General features: G+C 45.1%; 2 protein-coding genes across 2 annotated transcripts in view; both read left to right on the top strand.

Annotated features, from left to right (window-relative positions):
* The window catches only part of LOC306744148 (collagen alpha-1(XX) chain-like), a gene marked incomplete at its 5' end in the record, with an annotated part of 29,621 nt that extends 12,410 nt beyond the window's left edge, over positions 1-17,211 (top strand). Inside the window, 32 exons of the mRNA XM_079226732.1 lie at positions 185-357; positions 681-810; positions 1,947-2,092; positions 2,727-2,856; positions 3,013-3,152; positions 3,912-4,038; positions 4,204-4,343; positions 4,434-4,566; positions 5,503-5,648; positions 5,809-5,938; positions 6,162-6,278; positions 7,301-7,447; positions 7,648-7,704; positions 8,344-8,382; positions 8,519-8,657; positions 9,372-9,514; positions 10,126-10,235; positions 10,803-10,961; positions 11,112-11,189; positions 11,435-11,521; positions 11,615-11,668; positions 12,517-12,612; positions 12,728-12,781; positions 12,907-12,960; positions 13,053-13,106; positions 13,612-13,683; positions 14,527-14,562; positions 14,692-14,758; positions 14,857-15,045; positions 15,185-15,262; positions 15,361-15,522; positions 16,443-17,211. Coding sequence (XP_079082858.1) covers positions 185-357; positions 681-810; positions 1,947-2,092; positions 2,727-2,856; positions 3,013-3,152; positions 3,912-4,038; positions 4,204-4,343; positions 4,434-4,566; positions 5,503-5,648; positions 5,809-5,938; positions 6,162-6,278; positions 7,301-7,447; positions 7,648-7,704; positions 8,344-8,382; positions 8,519-8,657; positions 9,372-9,514; positions 10,126-10,235; positions 10,803-10,961; positions 11,112-11,189; positions 11,435-11,521; positions 11,615-11,668; positions 12,517-12,612; positions 12,728-12,781; positions 12,907-12,960; positions 13,053-13,106; positions 13,612-13,683; positions 14,527-14,562; positions 14,692-14,758; positions 14,857-15,045; positions 15,185-15,262; positions 15,361-15,522; positions 16,443-16,471 — 3,416 coding nt within the window. The 3' untranslated portion in view covers positions 16,472-17,211. The remainder of the gene's footprint in view (positions 1-184; positions 358-680; positions 811-1,946; positions 2,093-2,726; positions 2,857-3,012; positions 3,153-3,911; positions 4,039-4,203; positions 4,344-4,433; positions 4,567-5,502; positions 5,649-5,808; positions 5,939-6,161; positions 6,279-7,300; positions 7,448-7,647; positions 7,705-8,343; positions 8,383-8,518; positions 8,658-9,371; positions 9,515-10,125; positions 10,236-10,802; positions 10,962-11,111; positions 11,190-11,434; positions 11,522-11,614; positions 11,669-12,516; positions 12,613-12,727; positions 12,782-12,906; positions 12,961-13,052; positions 13,107-13,611; positions 13,684-14,526; positions 14,563-14,691; positions 14,759-14,856; positions 15,046-15,184; positions 15,263-15,360; positions 15,523-16,442) is intronic.
* An 801-nt stretch (positions 17,212-18,012) lies between these two features.
* dpm1 (dolichyl-phosphate mannosyltransferase subunit 1, catalytic) lies at positions 18,013-21,381 on the top strand. The gene is made up of 9 exons (XM_079226151.1): positions 18,013-18,146; positions 18,375-18,474; positions 18,735-18,768; positions 18,856-18,932; positions 19,144-19,169; positions 19,320-19,415; positions 19,524-19,592; positions 19,677-19,791; positions 20,876-21,381. The coding sequence occupies exons 1-9, from the start codon at positions 18,016-18,018 to the stop codon at positions 20,978-20,980; spliced, it is 753 nt and encodes a 250-aa protein (XP_079082277.1). The 5' UTR covers positions 18,013-18,015; the 3' UTR covers positions 20,981-21,381.
* The last annotated feature ends 3,981 nt before the right edge of the window (positions 21,382-25,362 follow it).

Below are 25,362 nucleotides of genomic sequence, written 5' to 3'. Positions count from 1 at the left end.
AAAGCATGCCAGTGTTTGGAGTAGTGTCCAGAAGTGTTTTTTTTTCTACATAGAACTCCCTGGGTAGTGTGTAGAGAGTAGGGAATAAGCGAATGATTTCGGGCACAGACTTACTTTTTTTTTCATGGCAGGCATTACGTTTTTCAGATCATAAATATCTTGTTCCTCGTTGCTGCGTCTCCAGGAATGGAGCCTGGGCCCACAGCTGACCCTGCCCTCTCCTACCCCAGTCCCACCGACCTCCGCTTCTCTGAACTGGGCTCCAGAGAAGTCCAGCTTCACTGGACCAATCCCGCAAAGCAAGTCCGACAGCACAGAGTTGTCTACCACAGCGCCGAGGGTCAGAGTCCACAGGAGGTCAGAACGCAACCTCCCCTCTCGTGAATTATTACCATATCTGGTTTTGAGGCACAAGCACAGTTATGTACGCAGAGTAAGACCGCCACCGTGAAGACAGGCAGATTCCAGCAGCCTCTACATTTCACATTTACATTTTTTAATTGCGACACAAAAAGGAGAAAACAAAAAGTGCTATTCATGAAAAGATGTGTGGTCCTGTGTGGGAGGGAAATACAAAGTTACATAAAAAGCAATACATGTTTTTACAGAATATTATGATGTCAAAATGCTAGTGTTTTGTGCTCGTTTGCATCTGATTGCAAGGGATGCTTTGTCACTAGGTGGTATTGGCCGGCTCAGAGTCCACTGTGCTGCTGGAAGGCCTCTCTTCTCAGACGCTGTACCACGTGTCCATCTTCCCCGTGTACGAAGACAACGTCGGCCTGGCGCTCAGAGGAACTGTCACGACATGTAAGACTGGCATCACTGCTGAATATTTCAAGGGATTCATTCAGCGTCAAAGGTCAAGCTCACTGTGACCTCATGTCCGTCCGCCCTGTTTATTTCTCACGGGCGCATATCTCAGGAGGGTGGACGGTATTTCTTCAAATTTGTCAGAAACGTCCACCCGGATGTGTTTTGTGACATAAAGGATAACTGATGAAGTGATGACATTTTGGACGGACATGAATGTAAACTGCAACTTTTGGCATAGTTGGTTACTATATTTGTTAAAAATATCTGCTGAGAGGAATGTGTTTTAGACGCAGGTCAGCGGCCTGCAGGCCTGCTGTATTCAGTCCTTATGAGCCCTGTTTTAATCAAGCCCTGAATCACTGTGGTACTAAAATAATTAATCAAATATTAAAGGGGGCATATGGAGCTAATTTTTCAGGTTCATATCTTGTATTCAGAGTTTTCTACTAGAACATGTTGACATGCTTTTTTTTCCTCATCCCGCCTGTCTGAAAGTACCTGTATTCAGCCTCTGTCTGAAACGCTCCGTTTTAGCGCCTGTCTCCTTAAGACTCCCTCCTGAAACCTAAGGTGAAAAATATGGTCCACCTTTGCAAAGGGAGTTAAGAGAAGATTCTCAGATGAGGAGGCCGTATATTCGAATGACCCTGCATGTGACAAAGGAATCTGAATCACATGTTTTCTGATCCAGACTGCACACAAAAAACTGACTGAGTCGTCTATTTTTTAACTATTTGTGGGTTGGTAGGCACTCCAAATGTATGTGTGCACTGTATGTGCACAACCGCTGAAGAAGTGTCCACTTTAAAAAAAAAAATAAAAATCCTTCTAAAACTTCTCCAAGACCATTTTCCTCAAGAGAAATGATTTTATTCAGTTTTATCATTTCCAAAACTGCACCTGAGAACGCCCAAAGAGGACACAATAAGTCACGGACAAAATTAGGTGGAATGTTTGCAGATAAATGGCCCAGAAATGGAGCGCAATCACTGACTGTTGGTGACTAAACTACCAGCATATTGAATACACTAGGTGTCTAAACAGTCATCAGTAAATCACATACGTTTTTAAAAGCTTGTGTTCCACAAACCACCTCTGACATCCCTCTCCTCTCCTCATCCCTCGCTCAGTGCCCCTGGCCATGCCTGCCAACCTGGAGGTGACTCCTTCCTCTTACAGCACCCTGAGGGTGAGCTGGGGCTGGGCGCCCGGTGCAACACAGTACATGATCCTGTACTCAGCACTCAACCACGGGGAGCCCGATGATGCCAAGGAGGTGAGACGTGGATCTCTCGCTCTGTGTGTGTGTGTGTGTGTGTGTGTGTGTGTGTGTGTGTGTGTGTGTGTGTGTGTGTGTGTGTGTGTGTGTGTGTGTGTGTGTGTGTGTGTGTTTTAAAGGTGCATGACACAAATAACCAACAATAACCAGGGCAATCAGCAGACAATAAAAAAGGCAAGAACGCCCTTTTCACACAATGATATGTGTCGACTGTAACGGTCACTACCATATAAGAGATAACCGATTGTTACCTGTCTCTAAGAAAGTTACAAGTTGCATCGCTCGTTGTCTTCTATAAACCTTATAACTGTCAAAAAAAAAAAAATCTTATCTACATAAATGGTAAATGATTGAAGGACGACCCTGCTCACCACTGAGCCACAGTCACCCATAGTGATATATGTATAAGCATTTCACTACAATCCCTCTTTCCTCACGTCCACGTCTTGGAGGCAAACAAAGAGCAGCATCATCTCAACTGTAGATTGACAGGTGCTGTTTATTCTTCCCTCCTTGATGCCGTGTTACGTAAGCGCTGCTCCCCCGTTACTCGACGCGATGCACACACACACACACACACACAGTCAGAACTGGTACCAGACGTTGGTGTTTTGTTTCTGTGTTGCTGCAGGAGAAATTCAGTGGCGACCAGACGGCGGTGGAGCTGGCAGGCTTACTGCCGGCAACAGACTACTCCGTCACTCTTTATGCTCTCTATGATGAGGATCCCAGCGACCCCGTCACTGCTGTGGCCACCACTTGTGAGGCATTCTCCACTTTACCTTTTTATCTCTGTGATTCATTTCCTACAGATCTTCAAATATTACTTCTGAATGGCGATGTTACAAAATAAATCACTTGATTACGCTGACTGATCATTTGTCTTTCACCCATTGTCTCCCCCCCCCCCTCTTCAGTACATCTTCCAGCACCAGTGAGCGTTCAGTTCCCGATGGTCACCCACAGCATGCTGAGGGTAAGCTGGGTGCCCGGAGCCGTGGACGTCCCCGGCCACAGAATCATCTACAGCACCAACCACGGCAGTGACGTCAAGCAGGTAAACACACCGGTGTCAAATGGCAAGCCTTCTGTTTCCAAAACCATCTGTTCGTGCAGAGACACACTAACTCAATGCAGACTGGAAGATTCATAATGATTTCTTTGTTATAATAATAAATAAAAAAGAGTAATGAAAAGTAAAAATATATTACAGAGAACGCAGTGGCGCTCCATACAATCCATGTGCAGACTGGAAAACAAAACAAAGAAAGTAGCGCTGCAGAGTTTGTCTCAGTGGGTTCAGTACTACTAGAGATGAATACACATGCAGATGTGCTTCAAAACATATATTGCTGACGATTGAACGTGTCACATTCCTCAAGGAGAATGAGCTATCCAATCCCTATGATCACCCATTTGAGATAAGTAAAAGCTGCTGACCTGAAAAGATACTACAATACTAGTGCTGGATCAAGGTCAGTCGTTTAAAAAAGCGTTGTATGCACTGTTAATAAGATGTATTATATTTGTTTTATTAAATCTTGCAACCCGCCAGCTTTCATCTGACAATGATTTAGCTTTTTTAACTGAATGTAAATTGATCACTTTTAAACAATCTGGTCGTCTAATCTGTAAACGATGAGCAGCGAACAAAAGAGGAAGTCTCGACCTGAATATCCACTGACTACACAGGAACCCCAGAAATATTGGCCATCTCCTCCAGAGGTTAATCCGTCGCCTGACCGACAACCGGTGGGTTCGGAGACCCCTGCAGCCACGGCCCCAGTCAGTCATTTAAAATGAAATCTCTTCCCAGGTGGAGGTAGCGGGCCTGAACTCCGTGGTGGTGCAGAACCTCTCCTCACTCTCCAGATATCTGGTTTCAGTCCAGTCGCACTACCCACTAGGCCTGTCTGCAGCACTCACCAGTAACGTCACCACACGTAAGACACACACACACACACACACCACACACCACACACACAGACACATCTGACATTATCTTGTGTAACAGCAGAGAAACATTGTATTAAATGTGAATGAAAACATTTCCAATCAGGCTAAAGTCTCTTTTTTCCCTCTCTTGACACATTCTCCTTCTCTCCTAGTGAAGGTGCCTTCCCCATCAGACTTCAGGGTGACTAATTTCTCAGGCAGTGACATCACCGTGCGCTGGGAGACGGCCGCCGATGACGTCATCTCTTACCTCATCAAGTGGATCTCCCTCAGTGGAGGAGACCTGAGACAGGTGGGGACGGATGAAAGGACGGGTGGAGTGCATATTGTGTTATAATGATTAACATCTTTTTCTTCCCCTCCCTCTGCCTGTTTGTTTTAGCTCAGGGCGGGTGGGGAGAGCGAAGGGGCGATCCTGGAGGGGGTGGAGAACGATAAGGAATACCAGATCTCTTTGTCTGCACTTTATGGAGATGGAGCTCAGAGTGAAGCGGTGGCCACGCGCTATAGCACCCGTGAGTCACACACGCTACACGATCAGATACCATCAGCAGCACAAAGTCATATCTGTCACTAAATATGAATGAGGGAAGCCAAAAAAACAATCCTCCTGTGAACAATGAATTTTTTATTTTTTTTTTGCACAATATTGGGCCTGCTGTTGAGCTGCAGTTTACCAGAGTTTACTAGTTTAGTCTGGTGGTTTTATCAGGCATCTTATTTTGATCATTTGTTTCACATGAGAAATCCTAATCTTGAAATAGATAGTATCTTAAGCTGTGAAATATATGTAGTGAAGTAAAAAGTACAACATTTCTTTTTGAACTGTGGTGAAATGGAACCAAAAAGTAGCATAAAAGGGAAATATTTAAGTAAAGTACCTCAAAATGTTACTTAATTGTTGTACTGAGGTAAACATACTTTACAATACGTATGTTACATTCTAGTGCTCTAACCAAAGATATGTTTATTGACTTCATAAAAGACCATTGTTACAGGGCAAGAAGTGGAAACGGTGGCTAAAAATGATCAGATATGTTTGATATATTAATGATACCTGCACACATCTTCCCATTTAGTAATTTATATCGCAAACCCAGATGTTTTTAACTATCTTTCCAAACAGTACTCTTTTACTTGTAAATACTCATTTAAAAAGTACTGATATTACTTTATTCATTACTTGGTATCAAAAGTAATACGCAACATCAGCATTGTGTTACTTTATTACTTTCACACGTTGACCTCAATCTTCAAACTGCCACAGATTCTTGATGTTTTGAGACCTGGACCTTAGCCGTTGTAGCATGGTCACCTTTTGAGTTTTAGCAGACCGAAGCCAGTTCTTTCACAGTATCTCACTCTCTGTCTCTCACTCAGCAACTCCACTCCGCAACTCCCTCGAGGTGACTGTCACGAGTCTCCTTGATTTTTGTATTTCGTCCCTGCAGTGTCTGGCGGAGGCCCATCCAGCATATCGGTCTCCGAGGAGACGGCCGTCAGCTTGGTGGTCAGCTGGGTCCCTCCGAACGCTCACGTGCTCCAGTACCGCGTGTCCTACACGGCGCTGACTGCAGCTGAAGCCCAGGACAGCACTGTGAGTGGGCTGTAAACGCCATCTTCTCAGCCGCTTTGTCTTTCATCCTGCCGGACAGGAAATGATAGTGCTTCTCATAACAAAAGTAGCCCTGTCACTGTGTGTGGGCGCACTTAACTTGAAAGCTTGACCCTGGAAGGTGGGTTTCTTTTGTCGACAGGTGCTGGTCCCGGGTGGTGAGAAGCGGGTGACGCTGGAGTCGTTGCAGCCAGATACTCGGTACAGCATCCTGGTCACCGCCGAGTACCGCAACAGGGAAGGAGGCAGCGGTTCTGCTCAGGGCAAAACAAGTGAGTCACACACACTGAAAGAAGGCACACCGGACTACTTTTTGCACCTTTTTTCTTTTTACTCAGAAGTCAAAGTTTCAGACCATTCTTCGGACCATTCTAAAATCCTCAAACTCAAATGTAAAATGAGGTTGTCCACCTTTCTGTTTATCGGGCGTCCAATTCACCTCTCTCTCTCTCTTTCTCTCTCTCTCTCTCTCTCTCTCTCTCCCCCTCTCTCCAGCAAGTCTGCGGGTGAGCAGTGTGAGTGTGGTCCGCTCAGACCACTCCAGTATCTGTGTGTCTTGGAGGCCCGTGTCTGCTGTTGATGGATATCGTATTGTCATCCAGGCCGTCAAAGGTAACGTTGTGTAAAAACCTATCGGAACTGAGTGTGGTTACGTGGACATGAGTATTCAGAAGAGACAAAACAAAATGGAAAAGAAATCCATGCAACCAGAAGCCCGGTTTCTTTCCAAGTCCTCCAGCGGGCATGTTTGTGTCTCTCATAAACTGGACATGAACAGGATACTTAAAAACCTGATTATAACCAGGATACACACGTCGATGTAAACACTTTGTGTATTCATACTGCTCATACCAGTGTTGTTATACCCTTTAACTGTTTATTCCACATTCTATTTATTATTATTCTTTTTTTTTACTGAATTTTTATTGGTTTGCAACAGAAACAAGCGTTGTACATTTCATCATATCTGCGGCACACAAATAGAAACTAATAGAAAATAATAATCACATGGAAAAGTAGCATTGTGCCGTCCCCCAGTTGACCACCAATGCATTACACTCAGTCCTGCATACAGACAACCAATAATAGTCACACCAACTTTAACATTTCACAATAGTACGCAGTGATACATGAAGTATAAAAATATGAAGTTGCGTTAAAACACGAACACGTAGCAGTGTGGAAGCAATAAGATGGACGAGAATGATTCCCTCAGGACAAACCGAGCCTACTCCCCCGGGCAACTTTTAAACTAAAGGACCTTTTAGACTGCAGGGCTTCTTTCATGAAGGGGTCCCTGAATGCCTCCCTGTACCACAATGTGGCAGTCGGTGGCTAATCCTGGTTCCAGTTATTCAGAATACATTTTCTAGCCAATAATAGGAATTTGTCACATATTTTGAACTGTAAGTGGATTTGAGTCACCTCCTTTGAGGGAAAGCTAGGAAATAAATGTAAAGGTAGTTCTCTCTAGTTCATTGATTATTCTGTATATACTCTCTACATCCCTCTGGACTGCTTTTTCTCTTCTGGTTAGATGCCATACTGCATTTCGTTGTCTCAGTACCTGTACTCTAAGTAATCTAAAAACTTCATTGGTGTATATGTCCTGTCTATGTGTGCGTTGTGTGCAGACCAGCAAGCAAAGGAAGAGACAGTGGATGAGTCCAGCAGCAGTCACTGCTTCACTGAACTGGAACCAGAGACTCTGTATCGCATCAGCGTGCACTCCCTTCTCGGCTCAGCAGAGGGCGCCGCCGTCTCCATTCTCCATCCAACAGGTCCGGCCTGCTTATTATGAATTCCCTCGTTAAATGCACAAACATAAAATGTGGGAATAAATCATTTCTAGGTGGCTTCTCTACTGCATGTAATTAATTGACTCGGCGGTAATTGCATGCACAGTGATACTGAACCTTGATACCATTCTTAACACTCTTCTTGTTTGATAAGTGTGCCATGGTTGGATTTCTTTTTACAGCCACAGCTCCTTCCAGAATTCCCATCCATCCCTGGATGTACCCCATCCACAACGAAGGTGAGTCATGATCACATCGCCGTTATATTCCTCCGTAGAAATAAGTCTGATCGGTACATTCATTATATTGTATCTCTTGGGCACTCGTTATATTCTTGAGTTTAGAAATTCCCAGCGGGCTCCTTAGACATTAGTTTTTATACTTCTTTCATCCTCTAGACCGGGGGTGGCCAAACCTTTTGGATTGTGGGCCATACACAGAAAAATATAAAGACTAAATGTGTAGTTTTCAACCAGATACACTGTAAGAAAATCTGTGCTTTAAACCAGAAACCCCCATGTACCATAGAAAATCTATCAAAATAACCACGGAACACTACTAAACAGTTCAACATTTGACATTACAGTCATTTATTAATGTTCCCACATCCAACAAAAAGTATTTCTGTATCTGCTGCCTTTACATTTAATTTATATGAATTCAATGCTTTTAATCTCTAATACAGTGCATGGCCTTGAGTCTATTTGAAACATTATGATCTGTGTAAATCGCCTGGTAATGCGTCAAATTAGAACAGTAACAGTTGAGACATAATCAATAGCACATTTATTGTAGTGTACCAGCAGCCCTTAGTGAGACTTGCATATTATTCATCTCCCTTGTTCGTAAGAACTCAACGCTGCCCTGTTGTGTTTCAGTCTGCCCTGAAGTCACCATCAGACACAGCATTGTTAAAGGTGAGGAAAAACTGTCAAGCTAAAAGGCTCATTTTGAATAATTGATGCATCAGATTTAGCAAAATGAGAACCTGTCCCACGTGTTGTCCTAAAAATTACACCTCTCTTTTTTTTTTTCTTCCTGTCATGGTCTCAGGATTTGACATGATGGAAGCCTTTGGTCTGACTAAGAGAGCTCACTCGTCTGTGGAGGGCGTGGCAGCCGAGCCCTTTGTGTTCAACGTCCTGCCCACCTACACTTTGTACAGAGACGTCCAGCTGACACAGAGCACCAAGTGAGATCACCTCTGCCACTGCTCCTTTTGTGTGTGTATTTACACCCCAAGATCCATGAATGAAACTTTTAACTTTAACGTTTATGAGGAACACTGGCTGACGCCTAATAACTGCTACTCCAATACTGATTATAGATCTATTGTGCTGCCGAGGCATCACAGAAAGAGACTGAAATACAGTTAAACTGTTTATTGCTCAAACACAAGAATTGCTGTAAAGTAGCAATAAAATATGCATAAATGAATTGTTTGTGAAAGGCTCAGGCTGGATGTCGGACAGTAATCGACAGCTGGTCCCACAAATATTTGATGCTCAGGATGCAGTTGTAATGCAGAATAAAAAAAAAAAAGGAAAAGTAAAGAAAGGCCTTTAGCGAGTTGCTTTTGATTTGCCCCTACTTCGCATGTTAGGTCGGTAGATCTTCAGGATTCTGAGGAGGCGGGTATTATGAAAGTGCATCATTCGTGTTCTGCTCATTTTTGATGACCCTCCATCACTCAGGGTGTAATCCTTTAATGCTCGATCTCTGTGTCTCGAGGCTGTGGAACTTATTAAGACTTCCATATTCTGTCTTTGGTTCATCTTAATCAGGAGGACCTTTGACGTCTTCCTGGGCTCTATTGTCACTGTTGATCATGCTTCCAAAGTGTTGATCGCGTATTTACACACGACCTGGGTCCCCTTTACCTTTCACTTCCCTCTCCCCCTCCCAGGTTCATCCACCCTGCAGGCTTCTCTCCAGAACACACCATCAGCATCGCCTTCCGCGTGTTGCAGGACACTCCCCGGGAGCCCTTCGCCCTCTGGCAGCTCACTGACAACGACTTCCAGCCCAAGATGGGAGTGGTGCTCGACCGTGAGTTACATCTGCGCAACCCTCCATCTTCCCAAGCTGCAAGCAACTTCATCGTCCCTGTAGTCATTTGTCTAGAAACTGGACCAACTCTCGTCAGATGGCTGGAGTCACTTCCTGCTCTTTTGTCATGTTTTGAGTATGGTTTATGTTTTTTTTTTTTATAGAGCTAGAGTAATTAAATGATGAAGTGATTAGTAATCTACATTGTATCAGCTGCTTTACTATGTGGAATGTAATGATAAGCTGAATATCTTTGGGACGCTTTCTTCGGCGACCCAAAAGATAGATGCTTTACAGTTTTTCTTATCGTCAACAAATCGTCTGGAAAGACCAGCGCCATCTTCCTTTCTGCCTGTGCCACTCAGCTCCAATATCCAATATGCTTCCTTCTATAGATGTAAAAACAAATATATAAATACAATAAATAAGGTTCAATTATTTCCCTGAAACAACTGTAGTTTTTAAACAAGCGTTAAACCAGGAGGAAATACTGCATTTGTCGGGGAGTAGTTAACATACATCAGAACACCTTGCTGCAGGACTTTGCCTTCTTCAGGGTCCCGTGTGAGCTATGAGGTTGATCTTCCTTTTGTTTGTGGTGCTCTCCACAGCTACCACCAAGCATCTGGTGTACTTCAGTCTGGACTACAGGGGAGAAGTGCAGGAACTGACCTTCGACCAGCGGGAGGTCCGCCGGCTGTTCTATGGCAGTTTCCACAAGGTGAGATGAGAAACACTGAGCGAGTCTTGGGTGACGGGAAGACGGTCAGTCATTCAGCCTGAAAAGAACGAAACACAGATGTTGTGTTTTCAGGTTTTGTATATACTTACTTCCACTAGCTACCTTGTCATCTTTGTGTGCTCCCCAATAAAACAGAAATGTCAAGACATGTATAATAAGAGGAAAGAGCATGTTGGAAAGGTTTGAGATAAGCGTACAGTGTAATCTCAGCAGCTGTACCAAGTCGGCCGAGGAAAATGCACGTCCAGCAGCGGTGATTATGACACGCTTCGAGGAGGTATTTAAGGTGCTTCACAAACATGAGCGCCTGATTGCTGCAATTAGAGTCTAAACGATTTAGTCAGTCGAATCCTGAACACAAAGACGCGGCACACGTATTTATAGATTCAGCGCGGCGTCCGGAAGATAGTGTTTCTGATCCCGAAACCCCAATCAGAGTAAGACAAAGGGTGACGACAGGAGGCTCAAGGTGCTCTGGGGCAGAGAGGGAACCCCTGCCCAGTGAATGTGACCACCTGGTTCTGATATAATAACTGTGATTGGCAGGTTCACCTGTCGGTCAGCCAGGTGAGCGTGTCCCTGTCTGTGGACTGCCAGCGTGTGGGTGAGAGGCCGGCCCGCCCTCTAGGCAGCCTACCGACCGACGGCTTTGAGATGCTGGGAAAACTGGTGAAGACTAGAGGACCCAATAGTGGATCCGCACCGGTACGTTTTTATTCTAAACCATTTTATTCTAAACCATATATATATATATATATATATATATATATATATATATATATGTGTATATATATGCTGGTAGTCTTTCTTCCGTCCTGTGCTCATCCTGTACCTTGTGTTCTTCATCGTTTCCAGTTCCAGCTGCAGTCCTTCGAGATCGTCTGCAACACCACGTGGGCTTTAGAGGACACCTGCTGTGACCTGCCGGGGGTGGTCAGTCTGTCACCATTCATATTTACATTTGATCCGCTCCATCTTGGTAAAGGACTGATGCTGTGTTTCAACACATTTTAGTACATAGCATGACCCAATGCCACACAACACGGATTGACAATACACAAAGCTCTACAACAAGTAGACAAGAGACGATGCAAAACAAAAACTGTTTCTTTCCAAGTAGTGAGACAACAGGGATGAATTCTGGCTTAACGTTGGCGATGTCTGTCTGTGTGTGTCAGAGAGATGAGGAGAGCTGTCCCGTCCCGGCGTACACCTGCACCTGCTCCTCCGACATCCCCGGAGCCTCCGGTTCCCCTGGACCAAATGTATGTCACCACGAGATCTTATTTTTAGGTGTGATCCAGCTGTTTAATAACGTGTTGACTTTCATTCTGTTGCTTTTTCCCCCTCCCCTCCAGGGAAAGCCAGGTACTCGTGGTGAGAAAGGCGAGAAGGGCGAGCAAGGCCCAAAGGTGAGATGGAAATATTTCTTCAGGCTTAGTAAGATTTAGAAATGAGAGCGTTGCACAGTGATGGTGAGAGCTTTTATTTTCCTTCAGCTGCAGAGCCATTGGATTGGTGTAGTTTGGTTTAGTTACTGTGGTTTAGTTACTTTGGTTTAGTTTAGATTTGATTGGCTTAATTTAGTTTAGTTTGTTATATATATTTATGCACAAGGACCAGATGCACTCTGTTTCGTGTTTGTAGGGAAATGCTAACTTTCAACACCTGTTCAAAAGAGGCTTTAAGAAAAATAAGTAGAAATAAAATGGAAAAATAAATACCATACAATAAATACAGTAATATCCACAAGATACAAAATACAGGTGTGTCTTTCGGGGTATCATAGGTAAGAACAATTCTCTTGTGACCGTCATTTAGCAAATATGCACTTTTCCTCTAACGCTATTTCCATTCTTTTTACATTTCTCGGCACCAAAGCGAATGTGTTTGCACGAACACTGGGGCTGTGATGCGGCACAGCGCTACTTTGGTTCTCACATAATTGCATTAGCACAGGAAGCTGCTCAGACCACCTCTGGACATTTTTCGTGGCTTTAGTCGGCAGAGGTGCACAAAATCTCCGCAAATCACAAAACTCCATGTCAGTTTTGCCTCTTTCCATCTGCGACAAGTTCTTCTTCCACCTACCGCGGATCGAACCGTGCGTCACAATATGATGATTCTGAGCAACAACAACATCCACGTGAGGGATCTGGGGATTTATCAGTGAAATCCTTTGGTTGTTTTCATGTTTTAGTTCAAGGCGCTTAGTGGAGCTCCAACTTGATGACTTCAAGTTAGTTTCTCTGTGTTTCAGGGGGAGGTGGGTCCTCCAGGAAAGGGAGGGCTAGAGGGAGGTCTTGGACCCCTGGGCAGCACAGGGCCCCGAGGCATCGCTGTGCAAGGTAAAGCGGTGAGTGACCTTCTTAGCTTCAAATACATGCCCGGTGTTATTAACCATGCTCTTCTGGACTCATGAGTCTAGTATGTTGTAAACAATGGTTGTGTTTTCTTATTCCCCTCTTTAGGGTCCACCTGGTGCAAGAGGGGGAAAGGGAGATCCTGGGCGACCGGGGGTCCAGGTGAGTTTAAGCGAGTCACCAAAATACAGAAATAGGAGAGGGAACACTTTTTAACTTCCTCTTTTCCCGTGCTGTTGTGTTTGAACCCATTCATCTGGTAAGCTCGCTGATGTCTTTCTCCGCAGGGTTTACCAGGACCTCCAGGTCCAGCAGGAGAGGTGGGGCCTCCAGGCCCTCAGGTGAGCTGCTTGATCCCAGAACGCCACATGTCAGCGGTGACCCTCCGTCCCTTTTTAATTTGTCCTCCTCTCTCTGCAATGTGTGTACACAGGGCATTCGGGGGCTTGAAGGAAACATCGGGGGACCGGGCCTCACTGGACCCCGGGTAAGATTGGATTTCATTAGAGCCACGATGTTTTGACTTTGGTGTCACTGATGGATCAGAATTGACCGTGACCAACATTTTGGTCCATGACACGGAATTTGAAACGGTTATATCTTAATGGCCATGAAATCTAGTGTGGATATGTGGACACATTCAATTTACTGAGAATGAATGAGCGTTTACATTTTGGTCACGTTATGAGCTTTCCTCTAGCACCACCCTCAGGCCCAAACCTGGCATTCCCCTCTCTGAGCTGCACTGCCCTGTATGTCACAGTATGAAACCTCAGAGTGGTCATCTAAAATCTAAAGTGAACTGTGAGGACAGTTAAAATATATATATATATATATATATATATATATATATATATATATATATATATATATATATATACACACACTGTATATTCCGTTCATATCACAATTGGCTCGGGAGCACAGGAAACGGCATCTATGACTGTATGCCGTGTGTCTCTTCTACACATCCATGTATTTGTATTTTACAGGGTTTCCAGGGAATGCCTGGACACCCGGGGCCTATAGGGGACAGGGGCTTCTCGGGATCTGTGGGACCTACGGTAAGACGAGAGGGACAAATCACGTCTGTGTCAGGAGCACTTTTGGTAATCCCGTGGCCACGTTCACCTGTGGCACAAGATGGGATCGGAAAAAATACTTTATCATACCTTTAGGTTGGCCAGTGAGAGGCTGTCCAATCACAGGGGGTTCCTTTCAACCCCCGTAAACACAGAGCGCTCCCCGTCATGACAAACTGACAGTTTGTGTTCCACAACTTCAAACATGATTACGTATAGATATACATGAATCATTCTACATTTAATGAACCCTTCTGGACATGATGAAGAGCTGGTGTTCACCTGGTTTTCTCTGCGTACAGAGAAAACAATTGTATTTGTCTTCACAATCCATACAATAATCTTAGTCAAATTCCACTGTGTATAACAAACACGACAATACAATGTAAATTGCAATCTAGCTATTTGCATGCTTGTAGTTCTTTATTTTTTATTCTGTTTTTCGTGCCTCTATCCGTCATATTGTGACATAAACATGATTACGCTAAGGGTCCACAAATGGATTGGTATTTTTAAAGTAAGGCTTAGGAAACGGCCTCAGTGCGCCACAGGTGAAGGCCCTGTGCCAACACGAGAATAGGCCCCCTGGAGCCCAGCAGTGCTTTTGAAGCTGGTCTTAATAGAAAAGGGTCATCATCTCATATCAGATGTTGTCCTCCTCTTTCACACACACACACACACACACACACACACACACACACACACACACCGGCATCCCCGTGAGTCGCTTTCAAAGTGTGAGAGGAGTGGGGAAGGTGAGGAGGTGAGAGATCAGAGAGGAGCACTGGTGCTTATCTTCACACTCGTGTATCTGTCGCTTCGCAGGGTCTGCCGGGGGGTAAAGGGGAGCGAGGAGAGAAGGTGGGTTATGGCTGTAAAATCTTTATTGTCTTTTCACTTCAGCGTGCAACATTTAGTCATTGCTTTTTGTCTACATATATACATTACATTTCATAATGTAGTTTGATGAAATCTGCTGATGTTTAACAGGGGGAACCTCAGTCTATGGCCATGATCTACCAACTGGTCACACAGGCCTGTGAGCAGCTGGTGCATAGTAAGTTCTCACCTTAGCGAGCGCTGATGTCTGCATATTTCACTCGCTCGTTATAACTTTAAAAGAAATGCAAAAAAAAAATGTTGTGTGTTTTTCAGAGGAGGTGTTGAAGCTCGACATGTTCATTAACGAGATGAGTCGTAAGCCTGCTCCTATTGAGGAGCCGGTGGGGCCCCCCGGGGAACCTGGTATACCAGGGCCCAAGGGCCCACCGGGCGCCAGGGGCACCATTGGGCGTGTCGGCCCAAGGGGGACCCCAGGCAGGGGTGCATATCCTGGAGAGCAGGGTAAGACTATCGCACAAAAATCTCCTTGTTGTGTGAAGCAACTGTAAATATAAGTCTGGGCATTTATAGAGGTCTTAGGCTCCAGTGTAATATTATTGTAAGCTTTGACTGTGCTGATGTGTCTCTTCTTTCTCTGCAGGAAGAAGAGGTATGCAAGGGGGCAAAGGTGATGCAGGGGCCAATGTCCAGGGGCCCACAGGGGTCAAAGGATTTGCAGGTACCTCTCTAGGAGTCACACCACTGCAATATAATGCATCCACCGTGAATCACCAGCACACAACCCTGTGCTGATGTGTGCGTTGTGTGTGTCTGCAGGTCCTCCAGGGGAGTCCAAGCTGGGGAGCCTAGGTTCCAAAGGAGAAGATGGCAAGCCAGGACCCCAAGGGATCGCCGGACCTCCTGGACAGCCAGGCGAGGGCGGACCATCGGGGGGGTGTGACAGCAGTGGAGGCTGCCAGCGGGTTCCCCAGCAACCAGGTTAGCTACCAGGAAAAGGTCCACAGACGGAATGACTCACAGCCGGATGATATTGATGATGATGATAATAATAATAATAATAATAATAATAATAAAATTAAGCCTTGCACTAGTGTGTTCAGTAGAAGGTATTAGCAGTCGGTGGTTGAAAAGGTTTTCTATGAGGAAACTTGAAATCTTATCCAGTAGAAGCAAGAAAAAAACAAGTTTGTTGTTTCAACGTTTCAGTTGGGTAAGTTGGGTAAATCACTCAACTTCTACCTCGGGCTTAGGCAGCCCGTGCGGTCCATTTTCTAGAACAAACCATCACTTTTCCTACCAGGCAGACAATATATTTTTTTGGGGCCACAACAAGCTGTAAATGCAACACTGACAATTAAAGTGTGAGCAAACTGTTGCCTCGTTACAAATCCAGCAGACACAGAACAGAGCAACATTAGCGTTCACTGGAGTGTTTGTGACCCGATGAATTTAAGTCCAATATTGACTTTGCTTTCAGCTCTTGTTTGGTCTCCACCAACTCCTGGGGCAAACACCTGGCTCTTTAGTAGCTAACTGGTCCGCTACGTTCACCAGCTAGTCGCTAACTGTGTCCGTCTGCTGTTTGGTGCTGAGCAGGTAGTGTACAGTGGGGTTTTGGGTGGCTTTATAGCTGAAAACAGCTGCTGCCCAAAACAACGCTATAAGAGCGGTGAGAGTGAATAAAAACTGTATTTATTGCACATGAAGCCAAAACAATGAGGTGCTTAAAAAGCACTGTATTGCTGAAGGTAACTGCAAACTCAGGTGATGAATCTCTGCGGGTTCGTCACTACAAGCGACCACTTTATTGTTTAAACAATCTGCCAACACTACCGAGTTCAGTGTGAAAGCTGTCTTGAACGCGTTTGACCCTTTTTGTGTGTGCTCTCTTCACACAGAGGACCCTTATTATGCCTACCAGGCCTGAGCGGATATTAACGAGCAGGCAGCAACGCTAAGGTGACGGACGTCGGTTTGAAATGAACTATGGTTCCTTTGGAGCTGAATGCCAGACCAGGAATGGAGCTTAAAAAAAAGAAAAGCACCACCGAAGAGGTTTCCTGCGATGAACTTGCCACTGGCTGATGAGGAAGCCCCACAAGCTTCATCACGGAAAAGGAAACAACGTAGGGAGGATCTCTCTCACGTTACCATTTTCTTTGACTTTTAAAAGAAATGACCCAAGAATAAGTAGGACGCTCTCTAATATAGAATTGTGATGAATGAATGAACAGATAGCATCATAAAGGAAAATAGGTTGTCATTGGGATCAGTCAAGTGTTGTCTTATCCACCATATTCGCACTGAAACCTTTTATTACTATGTTTATGTATTCATGCACTGTATCGATGCCAAGTAGTTTAGCCCTCTGTGTTACATGTCTACATATTTCATTTGCCATTCTAACCTTAACTGCCTCAATGATGATGAAAATGCATAATCCATGGTGTAAAAGCTTCATTTTGTTCCATGGTATAAATGATACTGTGAGAATCTCCTTTGTATAATACCTTGTGTATTGTTTATTATATTCACTGTATACATTTATTCATTCATGATATTTTATACTGTAACTTTTTGTATTGAAAATTCCTGTTTACATTTTCCGGTTTCAATGGGGTTCAGGAGATAAACGGTGAGAGTGTGAGTGAGAGTGTGAGAGATTTTTTTATCTGTTAATAAAATGTCATTAATATGTGTCTAATGAAGAAGTGTGTTTTTTGTTTTAAAAACGTGTCTATACTGAGCGACGGGATACTTCAGTGGAGTGAAATTATATTCCTGCATGACTGAAAGCTTGTCTTGCTAAAATGTCCTGAGACTGATCTGTCCAAAGGTTGTTGTTCTGAGTTCAAGCCTGACCTCCAACCTCTCTGTGGAAGAGCAAGCTTGCGGGAATGAATAATAATGTTGTAGCCCTTTGTCGGAACATTGACGAAGAGAGACTTGTTTCCAGTGGTGTCTATTTTGAAGAGCACAATGGAAGTTCCTGTCCTAGCCCAAGCGGCATTGTTAAGTTAGCCTCCGTGGTACACGCAGTTTCCGGTTTTGTCTGAAGTTTTAGTTTATTTTTAAAAATAAAGACAACCATGTTTAATCCCTGCCTAGAATCAGTGCAGAATATCTACTAGTACAACGTACAAGTTAGGTTAGTAGTAATGAGCCTGTGAGGGCATCACTGAGTAATGTTTTCTAGCATCATATGGTAGCGAGGTCAGAATCGGTGTGAACTTTACATTGGAACGTAATGCCACATAATCAACTCGCTAATTATGCTTATGTGTATGTTTATGTTCTCTGTGATTTTTTTTCCTGTGCTATTGCTGATGTATACGGCCTGACATGTATGACATCCATTGTATTTGCCCAACTAGTTACGCCGATATTCAATTTATTTTGAAAAACAAACCGGATGTTGTAACACGCTTTAACTTTACGCAGTGTGGTTGTTGACCGTGGTTCCACGTCACTATGGCAAGCCGAAAAATGTCGCCCCCAAACCGGGATAGTGAGGACAAATACTCGATACTATTACCGACCTACAACGAAAGGGAAAACCTCCCCTTGATAGTGTGGCTTTTGGTGAAATATTTCGGTGAAAGGTAAGTCCCGTGGAGCCAGCAAAGCTGCTCGGCGATAGCTAGCTAGCGTCACTGTTGTGGTAGCTAATGCCTGTCAGTGATGAGCTGTCACTAAACTAGAGGGAGACGAGGACGACGCGTAGAGTAGAGACTATTTTCGTAGTGTGTGTGTGTGTGTGTGTGTGTTTAAAGGTTCAACAATTGAACGAATCAAATTATGCAACTCAGTTTTCAGTGTTGTATTTACAGTGGCTTCAACTACGAGATCATTGTCATTGATGACGGAAGCCCAGATGGGACACTGGAGGTGGCCGAGCAGTTGCAGAAAATCTATGGAGAGGATAAAATTGTAAGTAAAAAAAAAAACCTCACAGTGATGACGCTGGGCTTCATTGCAGACTCCTCCGCCAAACAATGCATTTCTTACAATGTTGTAAAGTATTAGAGTGGATCAACATGCTGTAACACCTTAACAGAGACAACAACTAACGTGTGATCGACATTGTTTACTATATAGCTTGTCTCTGTCACATTAGCCGTTGCTTCAAATCAAATAATGGTGCATGAGATCTTTATGCAGACTTGTAATCTCTCTTTTCTGTGGTTCAGCTTCTACGACCAAGAGCGAAGAAATTAGGCCTTGGTAAGTTCAAAACTGTGTGAAAAACAAACAAATGGTGTATTCATTCTAGTAACCTTTACTGATGAGCTCCTCCGCTTCCTTCCAAAGGCACTGCGTACATACACGGCGTGAAGCATGCCACTGGGAACTTCGTCATTATCATGGACGCAGATCTTTCCCATCATGTGAGTGGAGCTTTTTAATTTTTTTTTATACTATTACTGAATTGCAATAGGAGTTAGTATTTGGATCCTGCTCCATTTTCTTTTTCAACACTCTCCTCTCTATCGTGTCTACAATTTCAAATATTCGTTAATGTAATTTCAATATTATGTGAATATAAAATTAAAGTTATGGCGGAATATTATTTGATCATTCTTTGTCTTTTTTTTTCAGCCCAAATTCATCCCAGAATTTATTGAGTAAGTGTTACTTAATTTCCATTCCCTTTGATGATTTTTTGACCATATTTCAATTTGTATACACAAAACGAATTTCTGAATACATAAACTACTGTGCCACAAATGACAGGAAGATAAATTGTTCTCTTGAAACCCGTTTTGTTTTGTCAGAAAGCAGAAGGAAGGTAATTACGACCTGGTGTCGGGTACTCGTTACCAAGGGAACGGGGGCGTGTACGGCTGGGACCTGCGCAGGAAGCTCATCAGGTAGCTGCACGTCATCAACAGCGCTCTGCCCTTCACTTCCCACTCGCCCGTCTTGTGAACAACGTTTGATTCTCCTCTCCGTCTTCTGTCTCCTACTCTCGTTCACAGTCGGGGAGCCAACTTTTTGACTCAGGTGTTGTTGAGACCCGGCGCTTCAGACCTCACGGGCAGCTTCAGGTAAGTGGAGCGAGTGTGAGGAAATGAGCGCCACTGACTTGTTATCTCACACACCTGATGTTTTTTGTCCCTCACTGACGTCAGGTTGTATAAGAAGTCGGTGCTGGAGAGTCTGGTTGAGCGGTGCGTGTCCAAAGGGTACGTCTTTCAGATGGAGATGATCGTCCGCGCCAGACAGCTCAACTACACAGTCGGAGAAGTGAGGCCCTGATTCATTCATTCATTAGGGGAGGTAACATTTAAAGTTATGTGGTGAGGATATTTCTTTAGATTCTCCGTTTTTACCTCACTTTCGGATGTGAAAAACTATTAGAAATCAGTTTTCTTTTAAACCTTATTTCAGATTTGTGAAAGGAAAAAAAGGGCATTTTCACTGCTGTTTCTGTATAGCTAACGTTAGGAAAACGCAGCGCAGGGAGTGTAAACACCTCCGTTCATGCCAAGCACGAGTATCAACAGAAATTTGGTTTCCCAGCATAAGTTGCCATGGTAACTGAGCTTGAACTATGTTGAATTAGCTTCATGGAGCGGAATAAACGGGAAAAGAGTCAGACTAAAATGTCCATCACTGTTCCAAAACTTAAGAAAGAACTGCTCAAAACATTGGTACTTGCGTACCGTGCTACGAACAGATCGGGTCCAATGTACATCCAGGACATGGTAACACTGTACACCCCAGCCCGTTCGCGCCGCTCGGCTTCTGCCAATCGGCTTGTAGCTTCGTCACTGCGAGCTAAACACTCAACAAAGTCGCGACTGTTTGCTGTCCTGGCTCCTCGATGGTGGAATGAGCTCCCCATTGACAACAGAAAGTCTCTACATTTTCCGTCGAAAACTAAAAACACATCTTTTTTGACTACACCTCGGATAGGGAAGGTAGCACTGTAGTAGCACTTAGATGGCACTTACTGATAGCACTTTGTAGTTGAACTTTGTTGAAGAAATTGTACTTTCCTGATTCTTGTTGTTCTGAGTTTGTACTCATGGTGGAATTGCACTTCTTGTAAGTCGCTTTGGATAAAAGGGTCAGCTAAATGAAATGTAATGTAATGCTCAAATGACGGTGGTTTTTAAACTGTGACAGGCTTCCACCATGATTTTTAATACTTTTTCACAACAATAATTGGTATAAAAACAGCAAATCTGAACCAGAAATATCATTAAGTTTTAGCTTAGCTTAACCCCTCAAGCTCTACATCGGAAGCCAGCATTGTGATCCTGCATCTGTGATTTTCGATGCAAACTGAAAAAATAATAATAATCTCTCTTCTCCCAAACAACAGGTACCCATTTCCTTCGTGGATCGAGTTTATGGAGAGTCCAAACTTGGAGGGAACGAGATTGTGTCATTCGCGAAAGGACTGATCACACTCTTTGCCACGACATGATCAGTATTAAGTTTGGATGTCCCACAGTCATCCAGTGCTCCTTTTCAGTCTTAAAGTCGCTGTCTTTAATTCAGTACTATCAGAATTTCAATAGAACGGGACAGAGCTCCACTTGCCCTCGTGGTCAGACTGTGACACATCAGCAAACGACAAGGGAGACTTCCCCCGTTAGCGGTAAATAGAAAGTAATTTGCTGTCGGTAGTCGTCTCCGAATACTGAAGGAACATCGTGCTTTACATTCCCATCAGCCCCTGAACAAAGCACATGGTGTCTCATCATTCCAGACAGCTGACTGAACGCTACATAAACACAGTTGTCAGATGGGTGTCAAGTACAAGTTATACTGCTACACCTGTGATTGTTTGTATGCAAATAAACAGTAATTTTTTTGTCATTCTGATCTTTTTTTTTTTCTTCTTTGCAATGAGTCAAAACCTAAATGGGCTACGGAGAGCAACCGACTGCCAACTCTTTTCTGAGGCAGTAGCGGTTGTACATGCCTCTCAAATACACTAATGATAATGTCATGGGGGGGGGGGGATATTCATTAATTAATAAAAATAGAAAATACTGGAAAGACAATCAACATCCCGTTTTGCTCCTTTCACCAATGAATGTGCCGTGTGCAAGGCGGGATGATCAAGCCCTGATAGCTCCTGGTTTATTGTGCTTTCTACTGGTTTGTAGGATGCACCTGAGGGGCATCGAGTGAGGCCTAGAATTGGGTCTTGATGAGGGATGATGAAGGGTGTAATGGGGCAAATTTAAGTTTAAATGCAATGTCTCACTGGATGGAGTGCCGATTCACAGTCCTGATCTTGGAGCTACCCTTCAACAGGCAACGTGCTGGAAAGTAGTCCTGGTCAGTTTGGCAGCATTGGGCATTTACTATCAGCAGTGGAGTACAGCGCCACCTAACGTTGGCCCAACCGTTGATACCATACATCTGAGTGCTAAGGCGCTGTGTACATGGAGCCTCCGCAGGGGAGGGAGGGAGGAGGGTGAGTGGGTGGCTGGGGGACGCCAGATGTAGCCAAATCGCGCATGCGCTCAAACCGGAGAAACCCACTCCAGAAGGACGCCCGCTGTCGGCCGGTTCCCGCCACTACTGTGTTGGGTTGTTTACCTCACAGACTCGGAACATTGAAACCAAAGGCCCGCCGCAGTTTTTGAGGTAGGTTTTTTGTGACGTTCGCTTAATTGGCCAAAGTGATTGATGGACCAATCAAGAGTTTTAACGAGCCAACCGAGTTCGCGAGGATCTCACAATGAGATTATTTATGCTAATCAAGTAGATGTCACTTCCGCCCCTTTTATTTGCGCCATTTTGGATAGGGCAGTTTCTAGGCTGGATGTGTATTGTCTGTCAGAGAAAAGAATGGGCATAACGCTGTCGGCTGCCAGGCTATCACAGGCAGACCCGAGGCTATCTTTTTGAAAGAGAGGGTTCGCCGGTAGCTGTTGCCAACAATAGGACATGTGTCCGCTCTCACCACTCAAGGGAATGGAGGTTTTAATTTTCTAATGAGGCTCGGAGGCTTTCTGTTCCCGTTTGCCGATCAGAGGGAAGAGGATAGCCCTTTTCGGCGAGGGAGAGTCCGGCTTGGAGGGTCGACCGACGGCCGGGTGGGCTTATTCTCCCCCACGGAGATAGTTGTCACCTGAACGGATATCACCGAGCTATCTGGGAAGACTGGGAAAGTGTCCACACGTCGTCTCTCAGCCGCTCCGAGGTGACACATTTCACTCAGACGGGAGCACTGGATGTGAAAGCAGGTAAACTTGTCTGTCACACAGCTTTGGCCGTTAACCGTCAGCGCGAGCGAGTGAGCGCGAGCGAGACGGAGAGTTTCGCCGTTAGCTGTGGCTACCTGCGGTGATGCGATAGGTGGCCGTGAAGTAACGTTACAGCGAAGGTAACTTGGCTGTCAGTATAGCTAACGTTTCGCTTTTGTAAGTCCGGAGGGGTGGGTTGAACGGAACCGCGAGTTTAATCACTTCTCCGGTAACGTTATGTTTGCGTGTGACCTCCCTGGGTTAACGCGCGAGTATCCTTTTGTGGGGAGTCGAGGACAGACATGGCAGCATTAGTTTCGAACAGCCCGTGTTGTTGATGCGAGTTGGGCTAGCTTAGCATGCTAACCCAGCGCGATGTGTCCCCATTCTTTGTCAGCGGGCTCCCTGCCTCAACCGATCGATCTGGATACTGCCAGATGTTGATCGGAGGGAGATCCACTGACACCAGCCCCGCCGCACGATGGGGAGGTTCGTGTCCACGGCCGAAGCTCCCACTGCAGATCTTAGAAGTTTAATTTATTTAAAAAAAAATCTCAATGCGAGAAATATAATATTTAAAGTGTAGCCATACTATTACTGTACAGCCGAGTTTTGTCCTGGGCGACACGTGACGTAACTATATCCACAACCGCGCACAGATCTGGGTTTAGAATACATATCGTTTTGTTAAATTATGCCTTCAACCTGGGGAGAAAAATCAACAACTAATCCCTCAGAGGTGATCAGAGTTCAGCCAGGTGACACCGGGGTTGTGATGCATTCATATCTCTTGTATGATCCGGGGGGGGGGCTGGCTGTCACTTGATCAGGGGAAAGTGTGAGATTATGATCACTACCATCATCAACCCCCACACACGCTGATGCTCAGACGGCCCCCGCACGTGTATTGCTAAAAGGCTCAGGTCAGGTGTTGCGCGTCCTGTCACAACTAACCCTGGTGCATTTTCAGCATCCCAAACTTTTTGTGTGTGTGTGTGTGTGTGTGTGTGTGTGTGTGTGTGTGTGTGTGTGTGTGTGTGAATACGGGGATGTCACCAGGAGCTCCACGCACTGAACCAATTGTAAACGGCAGTAGTCAAGCAGAACATAGGTCATCGTGTCCCAGTGGAGAGAACTGAGTGAGGAGATCTGTGGTTGAAGGTTTGTAGGCCTTTTTCTTTATTTTTTTTCTTTCACAACACAGACGAGGGGAGAACCTGTTTTCTGCCAGCAGCCCTCAGCAGAGCAGAGCAGCCTCCTATCGCCTCGCCTCTTCCTTCTCTCCCTCCCTTCCCTCCTACTCCACCTCTCCTTGCCTTTTTTTCCTTCTCTCTCCCTCATCTTCCTCCCACCCCCTCCCTATCCCCTGCCTATCCATCTCACCCTCTTCCATTTTCTCCCCCCATCCCTAGCCTACTCCCCTCCTTCCCTTACCCTCCCTTCCTTCTCCTGTGAGCCTGTCTGTCTGACCTCCCTGCCTCCCCATCCCGCCCCCCCATCCTCCACTTCCGTCGCTCACTCTCTGTCCTCTCTCCTTTCCTCTCATCTCACCCTTTGCTCGCGCTCGCTCGCGCTCTCTCTCTCTCTCTCTCTCTCCCTTCCTCCCAGCTCCCTCACCCCACCTCATCCTCTCTCACACTCCCCTCCCCCTTCACTGATCTCTCTCTCGCTCCTTCTGTTCCCCCCCCCTTCCTCCCATCCCTCCCTCCTTCCTCCCCTACCCTCCCCCTCCACTGCAGACATATTGTAGAGGCTGCTGCTGACTCAATAGGAGGCGCCATTCTGTGATGGTATTGCGAGGCAGGGAGAGAAAAAAGGGGGCAGGCAGAGAGTGTAGGGAGGCTTACATAATGGAGCTCCTCTCTAGCGCCATCTGCAAGTAATGGGAGGAAGCAAGAAAAGGGAGACAGGGAGGGGAAGTGGTCATGGGTATGTGTCTCTTTCACTCACTCTTGCACACTTCTGAATGACAGCCAGACATCAGGCGGGCAAGATAGTGAGACGCACAGGCAGTGATGTCTCCGGTTCTCTGGGCTCCTCACTAGGCCACCAGTTGGTGGAACCGCACGTGCCCCATTCCCCGTCTCCGTTTGGTATTTTCTAGAAGGGAAATGAGCTCAGTTGTTAACAGGAATTGTGTGGGAGTGTGCTGTTTGTTGTCCCTGACCTGCCTTTTATGTCATCGCACCACAGTGACCTTTGACCCCACTACATGAAGCGCTGATTTGAATAGACATGAAGAGACAGCCACTTTGGACAGGAAGTCAAACAGCCTGTATTGTTTCCTCTGGCAAAAGGTGCCTTCACTCATGCCGAACTTAATGGAAGTGATGTTAACACTCAATGAATGGGTGGATGGTGGTTTAGCTGTATTTCGTATGCGACCAAGTGTCTGTCAATGAGCAACCTTTCCTTCTACGCCACACAGCTGTGAGTGAGGTTTAGCCCGGTCAAACTCTGGATAGGCTGTCACAAAAAAAATGATTAGCTTAAGTATGGACAATGCAACAACTAAACTGTAGTTCGCAAATACACCTTTGAGCGCTGACTTTTTATCTTTGAAACAAACGCATTGCTCTGTTCTGGTAGGAATGTGTTGCGGTCA

This window comes from Taurulus bubalis, assembly GCF_910589615.1.
Source record: "Taurulus bubalis genome assembly, chromosome: 11".
In the NCBI taxonomy this organism is placed as follows: domain Eukaryota; kingdom Metazoa; phylum Chordata; class Actinopteri; order Perciformes; family Cottidae; genus Taurulus; species Taurulus bubalis.
The sequence above is the reverse complement of the archived record's forward strand: the minus strand, read 5'-3'. Positions and strand labels throughout refer to the sequence as shown.